The sequence below is a fragment of the Halictus rubicundus genome, chromosome 11 (genome assembly GCF_050948215.1).
Source record: "Halictus rubicundus isolate RS-2024b chromosome 11, iyHalRubi1_principal, whole genome shotgun sequence".
Taxonomy (NCBI): Eukaryota; Metazoa; Arthropoda; class Insecta; order Hymenoptera; family Halictidae; genus Halictus; species Halictus rubicundus.
In genome coordinates, this window is record NC_135159.1 from 10,321,037 (window position 1) to 10,344,312 (window position 23,276).

A 23,276-nucleotide genomic window follows, 5' to 3' on the forward strand; every position below is an offset into this window, starting at 1 on the left:
CACGTTTATTTTTCTCTTATTCGTGTTTTAACATACACGAATTTGTTCAAACCGTAGAAATTATAACATTTGTCAACGCGAAATTATCATAATTTCTACTATATTCGCAGGCAATGTTAAGTACATAACGAATCCTCTATTTCACATTTTTAATAGACATAATCATCAAGTAAAAATGCAATTCTCAATCCAAGTTATATTTTCAAATGAGTACAAGAACTTATAATGATTTTGAAATGAAAAAAACCTTTACCTAAACTGAAGAATTCGAAGAGCAATACTCCAAAATGACATCACACTAACAATAAACTCCTACATAACAGATTAGAGGTCTATTTTCAATATGAAATCCAGCGAGAAACGACGTATCCATTGAATACATTCGAATCTCGTGCGCCCACCAAACGCGATGCTCTGATTGGTTCGTTCCGACAGCAAAGCTTCGCACACGTGACACCAGGCCGCGCTCGAGGCGCACGCATCTCGTTCACTTCACGCCGCACACCAGTATACCCGCTATATGGGTTCGGGTTGCGTTGTTTTTAATGGTGTTCGTCTCGAAACCGTGGTTTCGACCCAATTTCGCAAAACACAGTGCAAGTTTCGTTGGACACGTGAAAAATGTAAAATAGTTAATTGGTGAAGGACAATCGACACCCTCGAACAACGATCTAACTGGTCCGGGACCTGTGCTTCTGGCGGATCCGAGGTAAAACATGGTTTCTTGGTGCTCGATCGTCTTCCATAGTAGATTGTGTGCTGGATGCATTTTTTCCCCGAACAAAATCCCGATGATCCGAGTGTGGTACAAAGTGATTTAGCAATCTAGCCTCGGACGTTCTTTTCCCCTGTTCGTGAAAGTGCATAACCAACCTGTTTCTCGAGTGCGACCGTTGCTCGAGTTGCATGCGTGTGGTTGTCAATAATTTCGCATTTGTGATTATCGACTGTCCCCGACTGTATCGGCGATGCTCGCCGTGAACAGTTTCTTTCACAGAGGAGAAATACGGAGAGTTTACTGTGCTCGAGAAATTAATTGACGTTTCAGAAAAATAAGAGGGTAGAGTAGTTTTTTTAAAGAGATCTTTCCTCCTCGCGATGCCCTATATTCCGCTGTGTTTTCGAACAGTAGAAGCGTCCAGTTGTCACGCCACGGAGAAACACAGGCCGAGTCAATTACGATCGCTTCCTGCTATAAATCGGTATTTATTGACTTTAGAAACCGTTTCTTGCAATCGGCTATCCGTGGTGAACAGTCCGTAAAACGCACAACTGTTCGACACTGTGAAATCGTAGTTGGAAATTGTTTAATTGCCTTTGAAGTACATTTTAGTATGAATTATGATTCTTCAGGTTTTTCGTTTAGCTCTTCACGGACTTGGGTCTGGGCGATCCATAAATTTGTACTGTTTTCATTTTCTTTGAATTGTCCTGAAACTCCTCGATAAATTCTCGTCTCAGTAGGACTAGTTTTATGCGATATAGCAAGAATGGCATTACGTGTGATGGACAATGCTCAGGACTGTCTCCAGCCTTAATTATTAAATTGTTTAAATATATTTTTCACGGTAATTCTTGTAGGCACGGAGATTTTATTATTTCCGATTCAAGTAGCTATTTAATTAATTCAGTTGCCAGAAATTGAGTGTATAATTTATTATTTTGATGCTCTGGGTCGAAATAGACCCAGGCATCGCCGTCAGAAGGTTAATTGTGATCTATGACTATAAATGTTGACTTGAACGAGTCATCGATTGGGTCGACAAATTAATTATTCAGTCTTCAATTACGAGCTAAATATTTCAGTTGTTATGTATATACGTATTATGGAATTGATAATAATCAATATATTTTAGTCCCGGATGCTGTTGTTATATTATTCTCAACTCATTAAAATGATTAAAAGAAGGAAATGTTTATTTCTGTAATGACAACAATTTTTTTATAATCTACTGAAAAGGCAGATAGAATTTCGATTTGAATTTCAATTGAGAATGAACAGTTTATAATTAGCGTTTAATATCTTCAATTAGCGATCGGTAATTTCCAACTAATTTTGTCGATCGATTTAATCAGTCGAGATTTTGGACAATTAATTCTTGTTAAATTGTTTTTAAAGCGTTAGTCATTCAATAAAATTCGAAGTTTTTGATCAATGAATGTACAACTCTGTGTACAATCATTTTTCCCCGAGGCTCATTAATTGAGCAACTGCGGATGACATTTGTTATTGACTCTCCCGCCATTGTTGAAGTCCAAATGTCAGAGTTGGGCAAATTTCAATGGCTTGTAATGTCCGACACGAAAGGTTTCATTCCACTTCCTGGGAAATGGTACCATTTTGAAAGAAAAGTAGAGAAGCGATTTCCCGAAAATTTTGCAATTAAAAACTTAATTATTTCCACAATATTTACGAAAAAGGAAGCGTATGCTAAGCAGAGAATATTTACAAATACGTATGCAAAAAACCAAATCAATTCATTGAATAGTATCTGAGCTACGGGAAACGGCAAAAAATGGTACCCCTGACTCCTCGCATTTTCCAATTTAATTATCTACACACTTTTAGAAGACTCTCTCAAAGAATTATACCACCGATTTACACAAGAAAAACATTGGTTTTATATGGCTGTATCATAAAGCGAAAAATGGTAACAGAAGGCTTCCTGTCTCGAATTTAATTAGACGATATTGGAATACTACTTCCAAAGACCTTTACACAAGACAAAAACATTGATTATACGTTGCTCCACGAAATGGCAAAAATGGTAACTCTCTATTTCGAATTTAAGTAGACTATTTTCCACCGATTTACCCGAGAAAGGGAATTAACTTTTTTCGCCCACAATGTCGGACCGCCTTCGGAGGGTGTACAGTGATTTTTTCCATCGACTGTACACTCTCCTGACGGTGCCTATGAGAAAAGTTTTGGGGGACAGCGGGGAACGGGTTTGACCGTCCTGGGCAGTGACCACTGTCGGCTGAATGGCTCTCGGGACGACCGCTTCTACAGACGTAGAAAGACGCAAGCGTGAGAAGTACCGTTTGTCAAAACGGTCGCGAGCGAGCGCGGCGGCGGCGACGATAATTTGCAACGTAAACGTCTCTCGGCCCCGTACAGTTAGAGTTTCAGGTCAGTCGGGAGAGGTCTCATCTTCGGGCGACGGAGAAAATGCTGAATTGTTCTCCCCGGATAATTGATGCGAGCTCGCGTAGCGTTCACCGGTATATATCGAGGTCGAGTCGTCGTTGCGCGGCCGACGCGGGTAGAAAATGAGAGCATAACGAATTTCTGTACGCAAATCGGCGTCCTCGGCTTAACGGTTAGGCTAGTCCGGGTCCGAGACGCCATTTTTGTTCCGTTAGAGGTCGACCCCCTAGAATTCGTGCCCATTTTTTAAACGTACCACACTGGCCAACACTCTCACACCCTTCTGGACAGCTCTAATGCCCGAGTCCACGGTTTCGTGCAATTTGCTTATAGCAACAAAGATGACGTTTTTTTTATCAATTTAATTTTTATACGTCGGCAAGACAAATTAGAATTAAAAGCAGAAGCGTGAAAAAAAGTCTGTATTCTCTAGGCCCTAGAGCTTCCCGGAGAGTCTAGGTCTAAATTAAGTCCTAGAACTTCTTAGAGCCTACGTCTGAGTTAGGTAGCCAATATCCTAGAGTCTAGGAGGTTAGTCCAAGACGTAAGGAAAGTATTCCCCTCAAGTGTCTAATAGAAATATCAAATATTGTTTCGAGAGCAATCCGAATTTCATCAGAATCGCCATACGCCGTTCCCCTGTCATTCTTCCTCGAGCAGACGATATTAGCCGCTCCCCCTTCTATTAACAAAACGTCCCCCACGTCCCTCCGTACCGTCTCGTCATCGGACGTGTTCGATTTTCCGTCAATTTCGCCCGACTCGTCGCTTATTCGAGCCACGACGACGATGACGACGACGACGACGACGACGACGGGTAGCTATGCACGGGGAATAAGAAAGGACGTCTCTGGTCCTCGCGTTTCCATTTCCTAACTTCCGGCCGCCATTCAGACGTCTACTTTTCCTGTCTCTCGCGGGCTGTCTCGACATTTTTACCAATTTTGTTTCTTCCTCCTTTTTTTTTTTTTTTATTCTTTGCCCTCTGAATAAAACCACACTGCCCCTTAGAGAGCACACAGACAAGCAAAATCTCTCCGGATGAACTTTAAGACCGGCTTTGTCGTCTTTTTCGACAAACGAGACCGAAATGCACTCGCTGTCATAAAAGAGTGCATGCACCGGTTGAATGCGAGGAACCATGGTGGGGGACAGAGATGTGCAATTGATAGCGACGAACCCATTAAGTATCAAATTTTTGGCCAGAAAAAAAAAACGGGTTTCCAGTCCACTGTGCGGTGGCTCGGTCTGTCCTGACCCAGGACATTCAAATCATTTTTCAAAGAATGGACGTTCGCGGAAACAAATTAACCCTCCGGCGGTGGCTGGGTCTGCTCTGACCCAGGGTATCCGAAACAACAGTTTTCGAAGAATGAACATTCTGATCTATTCGCGGAAAGAAGTTAACCCTCTGGCGGTGGCTGGGTCTGCTCTGACCCAGGGTATCCAAATCATATCATTTTACGAAAAATGGCCATTCTGAGCGATTTGCAAAAACAAATGAACCGTTGGCAACGGTGACTCTGAGCTGCCACTGAAACTATTTTTCACATTACTGAATTTCTTTGTTTCTAATAAACTGCTGGCCCTTTTCAGTGCAATAGCACCGTTTACAGTCCGAGGCTGATGATCACAATTTTCTGATTACAGGTGTCGGTTCGTTGAACCCCGAGAACCCAATCAGCCCGGAAGAGGATCCAGTTGCAAAGCAACTTCCCTGACTCGGTGGATCAGTTATTGAGAAGGCAATCGCCTGGGGTGGTCACAGGGGGTGGCAAAAGTGAAACGGAAGGCGCGGTAATCTGACGAGTCCGAAACGCGTTTCGTGGGGTTGGCAACGTAGGGCGCCGAGGGGGGCGAATGAGAGATTAAAGCGGACCGGGATCGGCTCCGGGTACAAAAGCGGACGGATTCGCGCTTTTTCTGGACAAAGGTGGCGGCGGCGCACATGGATAACGGAAGACAGAAGGTAGCAAGAGCCGGGACCGTCTGTGAGGCGCGAATAAAGACAGACACAAAGCCGGTGGAGTACACGGTGCGCGGATTTTAGGAAAGCGAGATAGACCGAGGGACAAAGAGCGAGAGAGTGATGAGTTGGACAAAGGAGGAATGACGCGCGGAGAAGAGACAGACCTCCGGCGAGGAACGGGAACGCTTCAATTGGAATAAATGAGAAGAGATATACGCGTCGAGAAGTGTACTCGATCGATCGTGAGAGGGGGAGAGGGAGGGAGGGACCCAATAGACCCAAGAGGAGAAGGAAGGAACGGGGAAGAGGGGGAATAAGAGCGAAGCGTGGAAAACTGGTGTTTAGGATAGGCGCGATAGCGAGAGAACTCGTGAAAGCAAAAGGGAAGGCGGATCTCGGAGTCCGATGTGCAGTGTCGTACGATGGCCGGGGCCCTGTCCGAGAATGCCCCGAGACCCGTCAGTGTCGTCATAGTAGGTGGCGCGACCGCTGACGCCCCGAGGACCAATCAGCTCGGCGGACCCCAGGTAGCGCGTTTTTCAAGTTACAAATCAACTTAGTCTAAATCATCGAAATCACTTCTGCATCTTGATCTATTTTCGTTTATTTTTGGTACTCAAGGTCATATGAAGAGCATGATACTATATGTCCTTGAATTTGGTTTGTCTTTTACCATTGCATCACGGTAGTCATTGGGCAACGGATCTTTATACAAAATAAAGAATTTCCTACCGGAATCTTAACAAACCGAAGTGAAATAGAAATTTATTTCCCTTCTTAATATGTTTGTTAGATCGGTAGAGGGTAGAGGGGGCGGGACACCCTTTTCAGTATACCCCGTGTACAAAAAGTAAGAACACCGTGCCAATTATCTTTCTCAGCTCTCTTTATTCTTATATTTATCTTCACAATAACTATGCAAACTTTGTACTAACAATTGTACATGGCTTGGTTCCTCTTTCGACCAGCTCATCAACCCCGCCAGTATAGTCTTCATCTGCTCTTGATTGGGCGGGGAATCGAACGTTAAAGCCGAGTCTATCGTCCTCGTCCTCGATTCACCCTCCGTGATTGTTTCCCCTACGATGGCGTCCATAGGCTCATCCACATCTTCGTACTCCTCGCTATCGTCGTCATCGGTCATTTCATTCTCCATATCGATACACCTGCGGAGGAACTCTTTCTCGTCATCGTCGGTCGCTTCCTTTCCCCGGACAGCGCCAATTACGTCTCTTATGGTAGGCAACAAGGGGTCCTCAGGCTCCACCTTGGGTACAACCTGTTCAGGCAGGGTCAGGAAGATCTTCCTCCAGCAATTGTAAATATCCGGGGCGCTAATAGCTGTCCAAGCCTCGGACATCATAGTCATACAGTTGCTGATCCTGAAGTTATCATCAAACCGTGGCGCCTCATTATTTAGCGCCAGCATATGCTGCAACAACTTCAGTCTAAAAATCGCCTTCGTTTTCTCAATGACACCCTGCCCCATGGGCAGAAGAAGCGACGCCGTGCTGCTTGGCAACCGGAGAATCTCGAAGCTCTCCTCCTTCATCAACTCCTCAGGGATCACACTGCCCTGCTTGCTGTCCACTACCAGCACAACCTTGCCGACCTTGTCTATCTGCTGTTGACGTTGCTGAACAGCAGGTTTGAAGACGTTGTTGTACCAAGCTACAAACAAATCTCGCTCCAGCCAAGTTCTAGGCTCTGATTCAAACACCGTAGGGGCTCCCCCCACTACTCTCGCCGACTCGTCCGCATGGACGAACAGGAGGTCCAACTTGTGGCTGCCTATGACATTAGCGCAAAGACCCACAGTCACTCGGTCCTCCTTCAGCTTGGCGTTCTCTTCGAGCCTCTGCTCGCTACCCGGCTCTACCTTCGACGGAAAAGCCTTCCAAAAGAGCACCGTAGCCGCCATATTGTAGACGTTCTCGTACTCGATGCTATCGATATCTAAGAGGCTAGAGTTTTCGAGGAACATCTTGGCAGCCACCTCATCAGGGATCCTCTTCTTGCGCCTGCAGTGCAGCTTGCGCACCGGGATCCCATGTCGGGATTTGAACTTATATAACCAACCCATGCTAGCCTTGAAGTCCGACGGTCCACCTATCGCTTTATTGATCTGCATCGCCATGTCCATCATTTCCGCGTTGGTCACATACTTATCCCTTTTCTTCCGCTCGCGGAACCACGCGTTTAGGCGACTGTCCAGTCTAGCGTGCACGGGCTGCCGCATCACCTTGCGCGTCTTAAGGTCCTCCCCACTCTGCCGGACTATGTCGAGCAGTTTTTCCCTGTTCCGGTTGATCCGTCGTATGGTGGTCTCATGGACCCCATATTCGAGAGCCAGGTCCCTTGCCAAATCGCCGCTGGCCAGCCTCTCGATGATCTCGTACCTCTCCTTGAACGAGAGCTTTCTGAACGAGAACTCCGCCATGTTCCCTCGCTGCCTAAGCTCCTCTGGCAAACAGAGAGACGCTTCGCTATAACGACCTGCGCAAACGGGCAGCGAGCAGCCGACTACTTCGTTCTTCTCTCTGTTACTGCTCGCCCCCTCCCTAAGCTCCCCTCTGCCGCCCCTCCTGTCCGACTCACGCGATATTTCCCTCCCGCCTAGGCTCCCGTGATGCTCCTCGGCCATCCCCACTCCTCGCTGTTTCGCTGGAATTGATCGCCTGTACCGGTTTCGACCGGCCGCAGACCCCAACAGGCACACTGGGAGCGTGCGGCGAGAGCCGAGGGCGCTCACGGGACGTCCACAAATAAACAGCCACAAGAAGCTTGTCCTTTTTCTTGCTGTGGGCCATCCCGCGGCAAGTGGAACACTATTCACGCCGCGGCTCCTTGACTTTTATTAGCCTGCCGCTAGGAAATGTGGAACCCGACAGTCAGGTTGGGGAACAGCCCGGTTAGAAATTGCGACGATCTGACACAGTTTTCACTGATCCTAAGGGCACGGTGCCCTGACATCCCAGACTGATTTCAACACATTACCTACCGGTGATTGTTTCACGATTTTTGCAAGAAGTGAGGAATCATGCTCTGATAATCGCCCCGAATGTTCATTTTTTGAAAAAGAAAACAATGATTTTGATACCCTGGGTCAGGAGAGACCACCCGGCCATCGCCAGTGGGTTAATATAGTTTTTGGAAATTGTTTCAGGAGCCGCGAGAAAATGGGAGGTCATACACGTCGACGGAAGCACAGACGGAGCTGGCGCTGCAAAGTGGTCCAGAGGCACTTGAGGATTTGGATGGCGTTAGAGGGGCACGCAGAAGAGAGAGGCGGTTGCGAAGGCAACATCGTCGAGCCTTGAGGTCCTGTTCGATGCCACCGTCTTATCCTGGGACATCGCCCGGTTGCCAAGCTTCAACAGCACCTGGGGTGCCGTTGGTGACACCGCCTAGGGGATTCCTGCACCCTCCACCCCCGCATTTGGGTCTCAGAGGTCTCAGCCTCGGGCTACCTTTCCCTGTCTCAACCAGCGTCTCTGCTTTTGGCAGGTAAACGCCCTTCTGATAGAATCTTCGTCCGCCCCTGGTCCGCCACTTTGACACGTTTTCCACCGATTCTGAAAGAGATGTTTGCAACATGCTCTTCGTGCTTTGCAACACGCACACTGCTGCATTGTTCAAGATGGGTGTGAACAGTCTTAATCTTATCTGATTTTCTTTTCTTCCCATTTTTCCACTGTATTACTTTGTGTGCCATCAATTTGACACCCTGGGACAGGTTGAGGAGGGGCTATGAATAGACGGCGGATCTTCGTGCAGAATAAAAATTATTTGTTCATATTTCAAGAACCAGGAGCCACAGATGGGCATTTCAGTATTCCTTCGATCATTTGAACCAGTTAAAAACGGTGCTTTCTTCAGTTATTATGGTTTTTCTACTGTTTTAAATTGCATCTATTCATTTTCGCCAGAAACGCAAGATCCGCAGTCTAGATATGGAACACTGGGTCAGAATGGACTCGGGCTCCGTCGTTGAAGGGTTACGACTTGGGAGAAAACTTGGAAAGTGACTCCACTCAGAAGAAAAAATAGAAAATAGTTCGTAAAATTTTATGCTGAGAGATCTTTTCGTCGAGAAAGTTGCGTTTACGCGTTTATTGCGTTGCCGAACGCATTTGCACAGTGGGAATGAGATATTTTTTTATTAATTGAGTAGCTTAGTAGAAAAGTTCTTAAAAGATTTCTAACCTCCCGATCATATTTCCTTGGATTATTAGACCGGATCAAAGGATCAATGCAATGGCTGCCCGATAAGTAGTTCAGTTTGGGGCTGGGGAGCAGGGACTGCTAGAAACTAGCTAGTTACTTTGATCATTCAAATTTCCCTCTTTTCGCTGTCACTAGAGGGCAGCACGTCTCGATCGCACACGTGCACGAGCGCCACGCGGATCAATTTGTCGTATCGATCCCCCGTTTTCGTTCAAACGTCGTACAAGCGCACACGTGTGAATTAATCTGAAGAAATCAAGGTAAATTCGGCGAATCGTGCCAACGTGATTGAAATCATCGGAGGCACACTCATTACCCCCTCCCCCCCTACGTGCGCGTCGTGGCTGCCGGTACCACGTGTATTCGAACCAATACGAAACAATCATTGTCTGCCCATTCTCTCTCATCTGCTGAAATTGAATAATTTCATTGAGTCATTTCTAACAAATAGTTGTCCAAAGTAAACATGAAAATTGTTTTAAAGATTCAGTGTGCTAAATGGACATATACGACAAGAGAAAAATAATTCCTTTGTATTTGAAATATTTGTGGATAATATTTTTATATTTTTTTTTTCTCTACGTATTTTAAATATTGTTAAACTGTTTCTAGGGGTTAGTTATCGAACGGCCACTACAGTACAGTCTTTTTGATTCCAGGGACGCAGTGCCGAAGCAATGTTGCGGCCTTGGTTCCCCACCTGTACGCTGGTCTATTTTAGGCGTGGGCGTTGTGGGCCTTGTTTGCGCGGGTGCTGGCGCTCTGCTGGGGGCCCTGAGGGCTTCGGGCCGTGATCACATTGCCGTTGCACTCCTCATGATCGGTAAGCTTGAAATATTCTGTACCGTCTCATCTTAGCATCGCTATAAATATCAACGTGTTTCTTCTTTTAATAATTTCAATGAATCGACAGTAGTATAACAGTCTACCTGTTTTCGAAACACGGAAACCCGAGTGCGAATCTTCATACAAATTTTGTCAACCCCTTAAGATCCTCCCCCGTAACGTCTCTTTCCTCGCCATGTATAATTTCTTACTAAACAAAAGCTTTTTTTGAAAAGGGCCTGTAATTTTTGGCACACTTCGCTAAAAATTCAGCGAGTCTGTTCTCTGGAGCATTTCTCTGAAACCTTGCGAGACCTTAAGGGGGTAACAGGCTAGATATAATAATTCCAGTAGATAAAATATTACAAGTTTCTCAGAATATGCTTCTATAAAGCCAAGGACGAAAATCGTACAATTCTCTCTCTTTAGCCTCCTTCGTTATCCTCCTTAGCGTCGCGTTTTTATCCCTATCACCTCGCAGAGAATCTGGCAATCTTCCTCCTGATCTCTGCGAAGTCACTGAACCACTAATGAGAACCAGTACTGTAGTCGTTGTCGTCCCGACCGATCTCTAAGCTCGCGCGACGCTAAGGGGGGAAAACGGTAATTGTATATTTTCCAATCGAGTTTTCCTACGTTCGCGAAACGTGAATTATGAAATAGGGAGTAGCAAGCGGTAAGAAACTGTTAGGGGATCCCCGGTTGGTCAGATCTGCCGATCGCGGCGCGACGATAGAAGGGGAATCGTGCTCGCAACGGTTACTTTCTAAACGTGGGCATGTAACCTGCGACCCGCATAGAATGGCTCTCACAATGGGAGAAAGCTTTAACCTACAGAGACTGACGTCGTACGCCTACACGTCGAACAACCGTGAGATTCGAACAGAAAATTGAGAATGAACAAAAAAAAAAAAGCGTTCGGCAATTAGCATCCTCAAAATTGCGGATAACATCTGTTGCAACCAACAAACCGTCTGGCTCCTTTCTAGAAACCTGCCACGATTTTCCAACGAGCTTTTTCACTTTATTATTCGAACGATCACCTATAGCATGAAATTAAGTCACTTTTAAATACATTTTAATATTTATTTGTATATTTAAATATTTGTTTTTTTTTTAATATTTTGTATTCAGATTTGCAATTTGGACTAACATGGTCTGAATCTATTATTTCAGGAGCGTTGGTAAAAATTAATTTCTTTCTTCATCGTGAAGAGATTTAGACAATTAGTTTGATGGCCATTCAGAATATTTCAGAGAAAAATTTGCGAGGTTTAATATTAGGAAAGGGAATGCGCCATTATCGGGAAATTCGAAGGACTCGTACGCGTCGCTATGAATCCAGATATGAGAGGTTTTAATGCGTTTTCCAGGGCCATGATGCAACCGGCTCGCGTTCGTGAGAGAGGGAGGCAGTATAGTTCCCTCGCTCTCTGTCTTTTATTCTCGCCTCGTCCCAACGCTTTATTATCCTGAGCAATGTTGTCTATCCCATTCGACTCCGTCCTTTCTATGTGCTCATTCCATTCTATCCGCCTTCCCTGCACCACTATATCGGGCACCTTGCGCCTTACGCTCGCGACCGTAAGTCACCGGACACCTGGTTATACTAAAGAAAATAGAAATTGCGATATTGCTGACTCCGTGTATACCCGTGCTCGCTTAGCAGAGCTGCACTATGTGGAAATCGCTTTTGACACTGGATATAACGTATTACAAATACTTTTATTGATGCAAGATTTTGTTTCGCAAGATTTATTTCATTTCTTTTATGCCCAAGAATATTTCCAAATGTTTATTGTGTACATATTGGAATTATTAATTGGAATAATGGTTTCTGCTGATTTAACCCTCGCGTGACCGTAGTTGCCGGTGACTGGGTCTCCAGTGACCCATACCAGCGACTGTACAGTCAGAGACAACGTTTTTCGCGGGATATGTTAGAAAGGATTATTGAACGTAATGTTTCATTTGACCCTCGCGTGAAGGATCGTAGTTGCCGGTGACCGGGTCTCGCGTGACCCATACCAGCGACTGTACAGTCAGAGACAATATTTTTCGTGGGATATGTCAGAAAGAATTAGTTAACATGTTTCATTTAACCGTCGCATGACGGACCATAATTGCCGATGACTGGGTCTCGCGTGACCCACACCAGCGACTGTACAGTCAGAGACAACGTTTTTTTCGCGGGATATGTTAGAAAGGATTATTGAACGTAATATTTCATTTGACCCTCGCGTGAAGGATCGTAGTTGCCGGTGACCGGGTCTCGCGTGACCCATACCAGCGACTGTACAGTCAGAAACAATGTTTTTCGTGGGATATGTCGGAAAGAATTATTTAACATGTTTCATTTAACCCTCGCATGACGGACCATAGTTGCCGGTGACTGGGTCTCGCGTGACCCACACCAGCGACTGTACAGTCAGAGACAACGTTTTTCGCGGGATATGTTAGAAAGGATTATTGAACATGTTTCATTTAACCCTCGCATGACGGACCATAGTTGCCGGTGACTGGGTCTCGCGTGACCCACACCAGCGACTGTACAGTCAGAGACAACGTTTTTCGCGGGATATGTTAGAAAGGATTATTGAACGTAATGTTTCATTTGACCCTCGCGTGAAGGATCGTAGTTGCCGGTGACTGGGTCTCGCGAGACCCATATCCGCGACTTGTATTCGAACGACCAACAAGAATAATGTAATTAATGGTACAGTACCAAGATTAGAAAAATGAGTATATATGGATTCTGGTAATGGTTGTAAAATTGAAAGGGAAGAAAAAGGCAAGGTCGAAGGTCGAAAAGCGTGCAAAACTGTGCGAACCTGCCGTGCGGAAACATGTTGGGTTCAGCAGGAGGTGGAGGTGACGGTGTCGTCAGGCATTGTCGCGTGTTCTCACGAAAGTCAGCATGCGAGAATAGTGAGAGCTGAGAAAACATCCTACGGGGAAACGTAATTATACGAGTTTTCGCGGCTGCGTGCACACCCATCTACACCCGCTGCCGATCTTTCCACTTTTCCGCCTCGGACGATGGAATTCCTTAACTAAACGCGGCCAATTCTTCGCTCTGCGAGGCACAGTTGCTGATGAAAGTGTCCGGTCACCACTAGTTAAGCATCTAGGCTTTGTTCACGCCGCCATATTGCCCAACATGGCCAACTAAATATGAACGTAGCGTACTCAAAAAGTCCTAGCGATGAATCATTTCCAAGTCCAACTTTTTGGGTCCTTTTTAGTGCTACCAGCATATACTTCTATGATATTAAAGTACGTTGAAATTACAGTGAATTCTCGTTACGAGTCAGTGGCAACCTTACAATTTGGAGTCAGTGGAAGTACCCACACCACCGCGGTGGTGTTATCTGTAAATGGTGGTTACACAAGTAAATATCATCGGAATTATATCATATTTGTTTTCATTTCAATCAGAAAAATGCCACGAATATGTTGGTAAAAGTTTAATAGAAAAAAAAAAAAATAACGAAAAATAAAGAAGTTTTGTAATTGGATTATTAGCGGTCCGTTTCTCCGTGCAACATTGTATCAGAGAAAGACATTTTCTCAGTCTTCTTGTCACTATCGCTTAGTGGTCATAGGTTTTTTATGACTTGTAGACGGATATGACTCTTAGGTTTCCAGCGCGCCCTGTGTATTTCAAATGCGACGCTCGGCGAGATCCTCCGATTTCGTATAAGAGTCAGTCACCAGAACGGCGGGACTGACTCGTAACGAGAATTCACTGTAGTGGTTTTCCGTGGAGGGCATCTGTGTTTCTCTACATAATCCAGTTTTTCTATAATAAATTCCCAGGACCGTTCCATATTTGTCTATGACGTAACGGACCCTTCTAAGAACTTAACCACGCAGTTAGGATTAAAATAGGTTAATAAACGCTCCAATAAGAGTTCGTTCAGGCCACCCAATTTTCCCAAGAACGAGCAAACTATGAATGTACGGGTCCCAATTCGCTGGCCAAGGATGTGCGAGTAAACGTTCGCTTGATCCGCAAGGAAGACGGTCGAGATCGAAACCGATCCCATTATCGGTGGATCGCGTGTTGTTTAATATCGCTGGGTGTCCACACCAATGCTGACAAGGCGTGTTCTGTTGCAGGTATAGGAGTGGTTCTGGTAACCGTGAGCGCTGTAGCGTGGCGAGTGTCCAGTCGAGAAAATTGCGGTAGTTTCTTTGGTTTCACGGGGATCTCGGGCAGGATCCCGCCAGCGAGGCCGATCCATCCGTACGCTGCCATGATCTATCCGGAGTTCCAGTTCAGAACGCCGCCACCGACCTACCAGGTGACGTTTCCGAAATACCTTGCAACTATCGTTTCACAATAAATCCGATACAGACGACTCTGTAGTTGTGCTTTGAGTTGAAACTGTCGAGACACCCGGTATAACCGGGAAATATTGATTCTAAAATGGTCTCCCGGGCCCTCAGGATTTCAGAGGAATTTTTTCTGCACCGATTTTCGCTTTGCAGCTGTGCTTAGACTTGAAACTGTCGAGACACCCGGTATAAGTGGACAATATTGCTTCCAAAATGGTCTCCGGGGGCTCTCAGGATTTGAGAGAAGTTTTTTCTGCACCGATTTTTGCTTTGCAGCTGTGCTTCGAGTTGAAACTATCGATACACCCGGTATAAGTGGACAATATTGATTCTAAGATTGATAATTCCGGAAGATATTTTCAAAATAATTTATAATTTTCTACGTGCATTGCTGTCTATATGGATTTTCAAAAAAGTCCCCATCTTATTCTCCATCTCCCCCGCCATTTTGAAACAAGTGAAACCCGGAAGTTTAAACAAACACTAATAAATTCTAATTAATCTCTCGAATGAAACAATGGTTATTGTGTTCTTCCCTCGTTGATATGTCAGTATTGAATAATGACGATAACATCTAACATATTGCATAAATAAGCCTGCAATAATTAAGGTTAGACTACTACCACAAACAATTCACATACGCGAGTAAGACCGTATCTGGTGGAGATTGTGTTCTTACACGCGCAGATTGGAAACGTGCACCCGTTTAATTACGACAAAAGTGAAGGAAAAGAACATATGTCTTAACGAAGTTAATAACGAGTGAGGAAGCAATTACTAGAAAGTGAGATTCGAGGATGTGAATCAGTAGAAAGATCACTTTCAAAGCCATCCTATAACGGCGTGATTCTTCTGAAAACTATTTACATAATCGTGTTACTACGCTTTCGGACTGGTTTCAACAAATGTCGATATACTTTTGAACGGCACTGTACTTTGATAAAATGCAGACCTGCACGCAGCTTGTTTAAGCATGTAATTTGTTACAGTCTCGGCAAAAAGTATAACTTATTCTGTAGAAATAACCGTACTGTTTGTATACTTGCTTCATAGCATCCTTGCGAAAATTTTTTTCTAGTTTAGGTACACTTTTTGGATCAAACGGCTTCATTATTAAAATTTCCCAGCTATGCATATTAGTGAAATAAAAGGTACAAGACAGATTCCCCAACCATTCTGGCCTCAGAGCCCCCTTTTCAAAATTTGCTTAGGCTACGGTTTGCTTAGGTAACCTATTTTCATTGTCAGGATGACCAACATATTCGCGACCTTTTTCTGATTCCAACGAGTCCAAACACGACTCAATTCCCTGAATATTTACTTATTTAATCCACGATATTGTAGAACCTCGCTTATCCGAACTGATCAGTGGAAGATCTAATAGTTGGGATTAAACGAGTAAATGTGCACCGAATTGGGTCGTGTTTGGACTCGTTCTAATCAGAAAAATGCAAGGAATATGTTGATAAAAGTTCCACAACCAAGTAATTAAAGACAAAGACGTTTGGGTACATTTAGAAGCTCGTCCCAACCTTGTTTCCCAAGAGCTGTCCGCTAGAAAGGCGCAGAATGAGTTTCCACATTGTTCAGCCAGCTCTAACAGCGGATCTGAACGAGCAATCTGATTCTAGGCGAGCATGCAAGAGTACAGGCTGCGGCTGTTGCTTCTGGACCGTTTGCAGCCGACGTCCTCGCCTCCGCCGACCTACAGGTCCAACGCTGGTAGTATCGTGACTCCGGGCACGGCTAGAGAAAGCAGACCGCCGAGCTATTGCGCCAGATCGAACGTTCCGTCGAGCACGAACATCGCGCCTTCGAAGAAGGACGCGAACTTGGTCAGGATCGTTCAGACCGAGTCCGAGCCGGTGATCCTCAGCGGCGACCAGACACCCCCGGTCGCCGCAGTCGAAGTGTTGGCGCACCTCTGATCATGCTACCACCGTGCTTGCTGGATCTTCCTCCGCCGTTGAAGCGAACAGCTGTCGACCTGATCGACGGGGACGCTCCGATTACCCCGCAGTGCAATACGACCCTCTTCAGGGTCCCTCCATGATGACGGCAGCCTCCACTGAGCCCGACTTGGCAGTCGGGACGTTTCCGGTGCGCCAATTTCTCTGACGAATTTCCGGGTACACGGATCTGCGATCGCTTTGACGGCCCGCGTGATCAGTTTCGAGCTTAACCGAGTCTGCTTCTTCGTCGCGGCATAGTCGGTACCCTCGGTTATCGACACGGGTCTTTGGAAGCATGTGCCTGGCTTTGGTTTGAACGTTGAGGAGGAATATTGATGATGGGCGCTGAACTTTTGAGGGCAGAGAATTTGTTTTGGAGTGGTCTAGAGATTGTGGATCTTTATGCGAATTTTTGTACTTGATGTGAATACCGAAATATTTCTTTGGCTGGCTAAAAGATTTTGTAGATCTTCGGGTAGAAGTGGTATAATAATGATGTATATGTCTTCCTGTATTTTAGATGTTTGCATATGCTATGATTATATAAAGATCCACAGTTTAGTAGCCTACATTCACATCTGGGGAACGTTATGGAGTCGGCTAACGGGTGAAAGCTGCCAATTTTATGAATTTATATCCTACACGAATGGTTCGAGATTGTCTAATGGAGTAATATTTTTATAGTTTGTCGAAATGGGATTGTGCACGAGGATCAGTAGTGTGATAATCACTGGAACGTGCCAAAAATAGGAATATTAATGTTTGAGCCAGTTTCCAGCTGGGGATTCTTTTTAACCGTACTAAAACGTAACGATTGCCACAAGTAAACCTAGTAGCTACTCTGAAACTAGCAACATTGTAGTCTTTTAAAGTTCATGCTCCTAAAAATCTCGTTATAAGGTCTCAAACGTGAAACAATAATTACCCTATCAGTATTCAAAGAAAGCACATCTGTTTCTGTAGACATCGTTTGAAAAATGGCGCCAGAACCACGGCCGTCAAAGTGTGAACACTCGGCGCGATTTAAGAACGAGTACGTCGATTGATATGTGAGGTGTTTCAACAAGAGCGCAAAAATTTGTATGTAAATTTTTATTCATCCTGCAATCAGGTATTGGCACCATTCGTCAGCCTATCAACACGGAACATTCTGTACAAAATGTCAACCCTCTGTCTCAATCCAGAGGGTAGTTTACAAGGAAAAATCGAATAATCAATTTTTGGTCGATTTTTCCCACTTAACAATGCGTAAAAATTCCGAGAAAAATCTGGCGAGTAGTCGCTATCAACGTACATTTCTGAGAATTTTTCAGAATTTTTTTATTGAAAGTCCTGGTAGCGAAAAATCGGAAATGTTCGAAAAGTTTGAAAAGCGCGCCAGAGCGACGGAGCGAAAGTGGCGCGCGTTTCAAACGTTGCGCTCTCGTTGACACGCTATAATATCCGAGCACCGAGGCCGAAAGAGCGGAGCGGCACGTAACGAAAAGGCGCGACCGTGTGTTGCAATAGCGGTTTTGCAAATTTGCGTGGCTGACGACGCAGCCGTGCCATTTACAGGCGCTGGTAAATCGACGCTGTTTTGCGGTCGAAGTTAATCGAGCATCCAGCGACAGTTGCGGTCGCCGGTCGAATTAGCGGATTTGTAATCGTAGAACTGATAAGTGTGTACCGGTACGAGGCACGTGTTCCGTACACGTGTTCGCTGAACGTTTATCTTCCGGCGTTTCAACTGCTTTTCCTTTGTGATATATAAATAGGGAACGAGATAATAGGGGTGCGTTTTTTCATGGGAAGGGACACGAATTCGCGTGCGCACAAACAAACGTTCCATTGTGGGGACATATTTTTCGCAACTGGTGATAAACAGGACGATAAAGACTCATTCGACGGGGGAACGTAGATGTTTCTTGTTCGTGTGGACGGGTTGCGAGCTACGGAAACATTTGAATACAGGCATGGTTTGCAAACCTCCATGGGGGTGCACCGTGAGTCACTCAAATTCCTAGGTTCATTCTTATCTTGATAACAATGTAAATAAGGGAATTTTTCTTTCACTAAAAAAGTCCCCTGTGGCAGAAATGAGATAAAAATATTGACTTTAATTAATAGACACATATGGAGATCCAATAGTACAGGTTTTGCCAAATAATATCACATTATTAATAAATATGGTAATTGCTTCTATGCGAGGAAGTCATTAATAGGCATTGTACAGATATTTTATGTACCAAAAGTGAACTATTTGGGTGTTCGAATGTTTCCATCGCTCGCCAAACATGAAAAGTATTACTTGTACTCACTATAGTATTACTTGCTAGTATTAACACCCTGTTCTACTCCATTGGCCACTAGATGAGATTGTAGAATATTTGTCAGCTGAATTAGCTAGACATCCCTGGCCTTGTGGGAGTTCAGAATTACAATACTCAGGGGATATAGTTACATCCCATTTTGAGATTAAATTCACCATCGGGGCCAGACCATTATAGACGTTAGAACTCCGAGGTTATTGTCCGACAGAGTCAGAAAATTAGTAACAATTTTTCATAGTTTCTTCGATGACTTCGGTTCTTCGTATATATTTTTCTACTTATCGTTGCTCATTTCGTTCCTTTGTAAACTAATCTAATTTGACAATTAAGACTACGACGGTTCACAAATGAGTCAAAGTCTAGTTTTCGTAGTTCTCGCTTATGGAATGTCACTGCCCATACTTCGGATAACGGATTCAGTAGATAAATGTTGACCTAACATCGAATTAACAAAATCTGTGATGATTTTTCACGAAGTTGGAGATTTTTGATAAATGATCATCAGCTTGGGCACACACTGCCACAGACTACATTTACACCGTAAAGTACAAAGGTGTATTTTACAATTGTTTAAAGCACAGCAACATCGAAAGAATAAAATATTAAATGTTTCTGTTTGAGTTTGTAACAATTCGATCATAACAATCACTCTGCCAACAATTTCTTACTGCCACGAAGGAAATAACCTCGGAGTTCAGCGACTTCAAACTCGAGGACGTAATAGTACGTCAAAATGGAAGCCCACAGTTCGAATGTATCAAGTTCTACGAATAATTGTTCGTAAAAATTTTAGAACGATTCGTGAACCGAATCGTGGACTCTAGAGGACTCATTTCCCTTTTCGTAAATTTTACATTGAATTCTAAATCTCTATTGTCGCATATTATCGTCCATAAAACAGGGGACACGTGTAAAGAGAGGTCCAGTGAATCTGTATAAAAAAGAAAAAAAAAAGATACTCTTAGGCTCGTTAGCATTAGAGTTCTACGAAAGAGAAAACAAATTTTTGTATCGTGTTCTCCTCGAGTGTTTATAGTTTCAAATTGTAATATAGTTTTGTGATACGAGAGCGCCGCCATCTTGGACGCCTCTTTGAAACACGGCGACCAAAAATGGCAAAAACTTTAACTATAAATACTTATATTAGATAATATTAGAAAAAAAAAGAAATAGTTAAAACAATGATTCCGAAGAAAAATCGATTTTTAATACAAACTACTTCTTCCAGATTGTTAAATAATAGTTTGTGTTCATTACACTTTCGATGTAACGTAATTTCTCGAGTCTAGATATTTATAAGCAAGTTAAATAACATTTTCTTTCCAGTACAAAGTTCGTACGTTCGATGACAACGTATTGTCGTAAATATTTTAAATATTCCTGAAGATTTTGCAATGCAGGAGTGTGAAATAAATATTTCCAATGATCATATGCATATGTATAAACATATATATATATATTCAATGTTCAGATACTATCGAACATGATCGTTCGAGCGACTATAGAGCTAGACAAAAGACGCATATTCTAAATTTCTAAAAAAAAGAAAAACTATTCGAAAAGATTAAAAAAAAAACACGTGCAGCTGTAACACGATAATGATTATAGGTGGTTTTGAAATGTACGCTAATGTCTTGGTATTTGTGAAAAAGGTGTGCGAAAATATTTGTGAAAAATTTACCCCCACTACCCGGGGGCAGTGAAACTTTTTTGTTTTTGATTATCATTTTATGGGACTGTTGCTAACATATTGGTGACATTTTTCCGGTTGAAACGAGCCCAAACACGCTACCATTCGGAGTACAATTGTTCGTTTAATCCACGATTTATTGGAACCTCGACTATCCGAACTGGTATCGGAATTCTCCATTAAACGGCTCGACAAAGAGCTAAATCTGAAGCGATACGTACTCGACATGATTTATTGTACAAATTTAATCTAGTATTGTAGCTAGAGAACTGTTTTATCACCTACAAAAATCGTAATTGACCGATCAGTTCGGATAATCGAGGCTCGACGGACAACACGAGCAAGCGTGATCGAAACAGTGTCGTGTGGGGTGTCGTTTTACTCGGGAAAGAGTCGCGAATACGATGCCAAGAGTTTCATAACGGAACAATTAAAAACAACAAAGGTTTTTTCATTGTCCGGTTGTTTCATGGACGATAAGGTAATGTCGAGTCATCGAATGACGTCGATGAGAATGGCGCATCGTCGTTGGGCGACGCGGTTTTAGAGTGTAAGGACGCTACCGAAAGCTTTAACGCCATACAATAACGTTTACTACTCGCTTCGATGTGAAACGACTAACTTTCGACGGCCGTTCGAATGAGAATCGTACTACATATACACATATTTTTGTAATTAATTAATTAACGGTTAACGCGAAGAATCGTCGTGGACACAGCGTGACTCGAACGCGTTCCGAATGGCGCCTGGTCGGTTTTTTGATATTTAAAATACGAATAGAACGATATCCGACTTCGTAGCTTCCAAGCAGAACTTGTCTTTTATTCCTTTCGAATTTAGCTCGATTTTATCCAGTTAGTGTGTAAACGTCGGAATTTATCGTAGTGACAACACACACATACACAGACACACACACACACAGAGGATTTACTGATGATAATAGAGAGATCGATGCCTATTGTTGCTCGTTACGGATATGTAAATGACAACGTGGATATAATCTATTTTTCTCGTGCTCGTTTGTTAGCGTCACAGGCTCGATTGTTGTCGGCGGATTGCGAATGTTTATGCGATTTTTCCTTCGGAGTAAGATTAGAGACAGAGAGAGACCTAATCGATTTCGTTCCCATAGGATCCGAGTTTATACTAAGCGCGGGAGGATTCGCAGTCTAGATTAGGGGATCGGACACAGTTCTATAGATACCCTAAACCCATAGTTTCCCAACGGGGGGCGTTGGAATTTATGGTTAGTCCGCTTAGGGGATAGAAAAATTTGGGATGCGACGAAACTGCTCTCGGGGACAGTTTGACGGCGAGGACAAATGATGGGGAAAAATGATTTTTACGGGAGCTGTGAGTCAAGGTTGGGAAACTATGCCCGAGCGATTCGAAAGAGGCTCGGCCCGACTCGTTAATTTAATTGCCCCGCCCACGTCCCGTTAATTAAAATAGATCATTAACCGATATCGTAGACCATGTATAATACTTTCGTCTATTACATCGAGTACCGTGTGTACGATTCCGACAGACTTGACAGTAAGTAGGACTGTAAAAGAGAGAGAGAGAGAGAGAGAGAGAGAGAGAGAGAGAGAGAGAGAGAGAGAGAGACGTGGGAGCGAGAGTTTCGAAAGGCGGCCTTAACTAGTGGTGGGATCAAGTTGACCGTACGATGATTTTTCGAATGAAAAATCAGCTCATAAGTTCCGCGAATCTTGCATGAAATTCTTCTCGAAGTCTTCAAATTGGTCATCTTCCATTGTACATTGCTCAAAATCGCGTTCTATTGAAAAACACGCTGGTTGAAAGAATTATTCAAGCTCTGAGAAGGTCCGACTCGAATTTTTCAACATGGCGGCTGGTATTTCCCCCGACGTCTTGCAAAATACGAGACTAGAGCAGTTTACAATAAAAACGCGTAAGTTATTCTACCATTGGTTACTTTTATTATAAATTGTTCTAAATCGAAGGTACACTGTTTAAAATAATTGTTCAACCTCTGGAGGCACTTCCGACTCGAATTTTCCAAGATGGCGCACGGTCCTCCGCCATCTTGGAGAACACAACATTGCAGCAGTTTCCAGAGTGTTTTTAATTTTTAATTGAATAATAAATTAACGGCGTGAATATTAAGACTGCAATTACGTTGTTTAATCGACTACGAATGTTAAGATTACTTTTATTTTTTGACCATGAGAGTTTGATTGATCTGACTGCGGATTTTGTGTGTTCATGCCATACGAATGTGTCGAACGCACTAAACTGTTTTATATGATGACGTTTAATGATACTTTCGAACTGGTCAATCTCGTTTCTGCACAAATTTCAAGATTTTCGAGTTTGTACGATTTTTTCGCCGTCATTCCGTTAGATTTTAATTAAATTATTATTAATCCCACGCGCACTGCCATCGTATATTTAAATACTTTCGTGTAAGACTTGATCGATCATGTTTCGTTGTTAAGCAGAATAATGCTTGATCCCGTCACTAGCCTTAACCAAACTCGCACTGATTCGTGATATGAGAACAGATCAACTAAGAGTCATCGATCGAATGAACATATTGTTCCTTGATATTATTGTAGGACAATTTGTATATTTACGAGAACAAATATATTTATCTGACTTACCCGCTCCTCCTTGTGATTCTGCGTCCGCAAAATTTATTTAGGATTTTTGAATTTTCAACAATTTACAGCATCGTTGCAATATATTAAATAATTTTAGTATTTGAATTTGCATATTTTGTTAATCGTTTTTGAAGGGGAAGAGAAAAAATGACCGCCATTTTTGGTGTTCGTAAAATGAAAGT

At 43.6% G+C, this 23,276-nt stretch overlaps 1 protein-coding gene across 1 annotated transcript; it reads left to right on the plus strand.

Annotated features, from left to right (window-relative positions):
* Positions 1 to 510: 510 nt before the first annotated feature.
* LOC143358524 (uncharacterized) lies at positions 511 to 23,093 on the plus strand. Its single transcript, XM_076795697.1, has 6 exons — positions 511 to 709; positions 4,802 to 5,647; positions 8,287 to 8,627; positions 10,007 to 10,170; positions 14,295 to 14,479; positions 16,145 to 23,093. The coding sequence occupies exons 2-6, from the start codon at positions 5,543 to 5,545 to the stop codon at positions 16,439 to 16,441; spliced, it is 1,092 nt and encodes a 363-aa protein (XP_076651812.1). The 5' UTR covers positions 511 to 709; positions 4,802 to 5,542; the 3' UTR covers positions 16,442 to 23,093.
* The last annotated feature ends 183 nt before the right edge of the window (positions 23,094 to 23,276 follow it).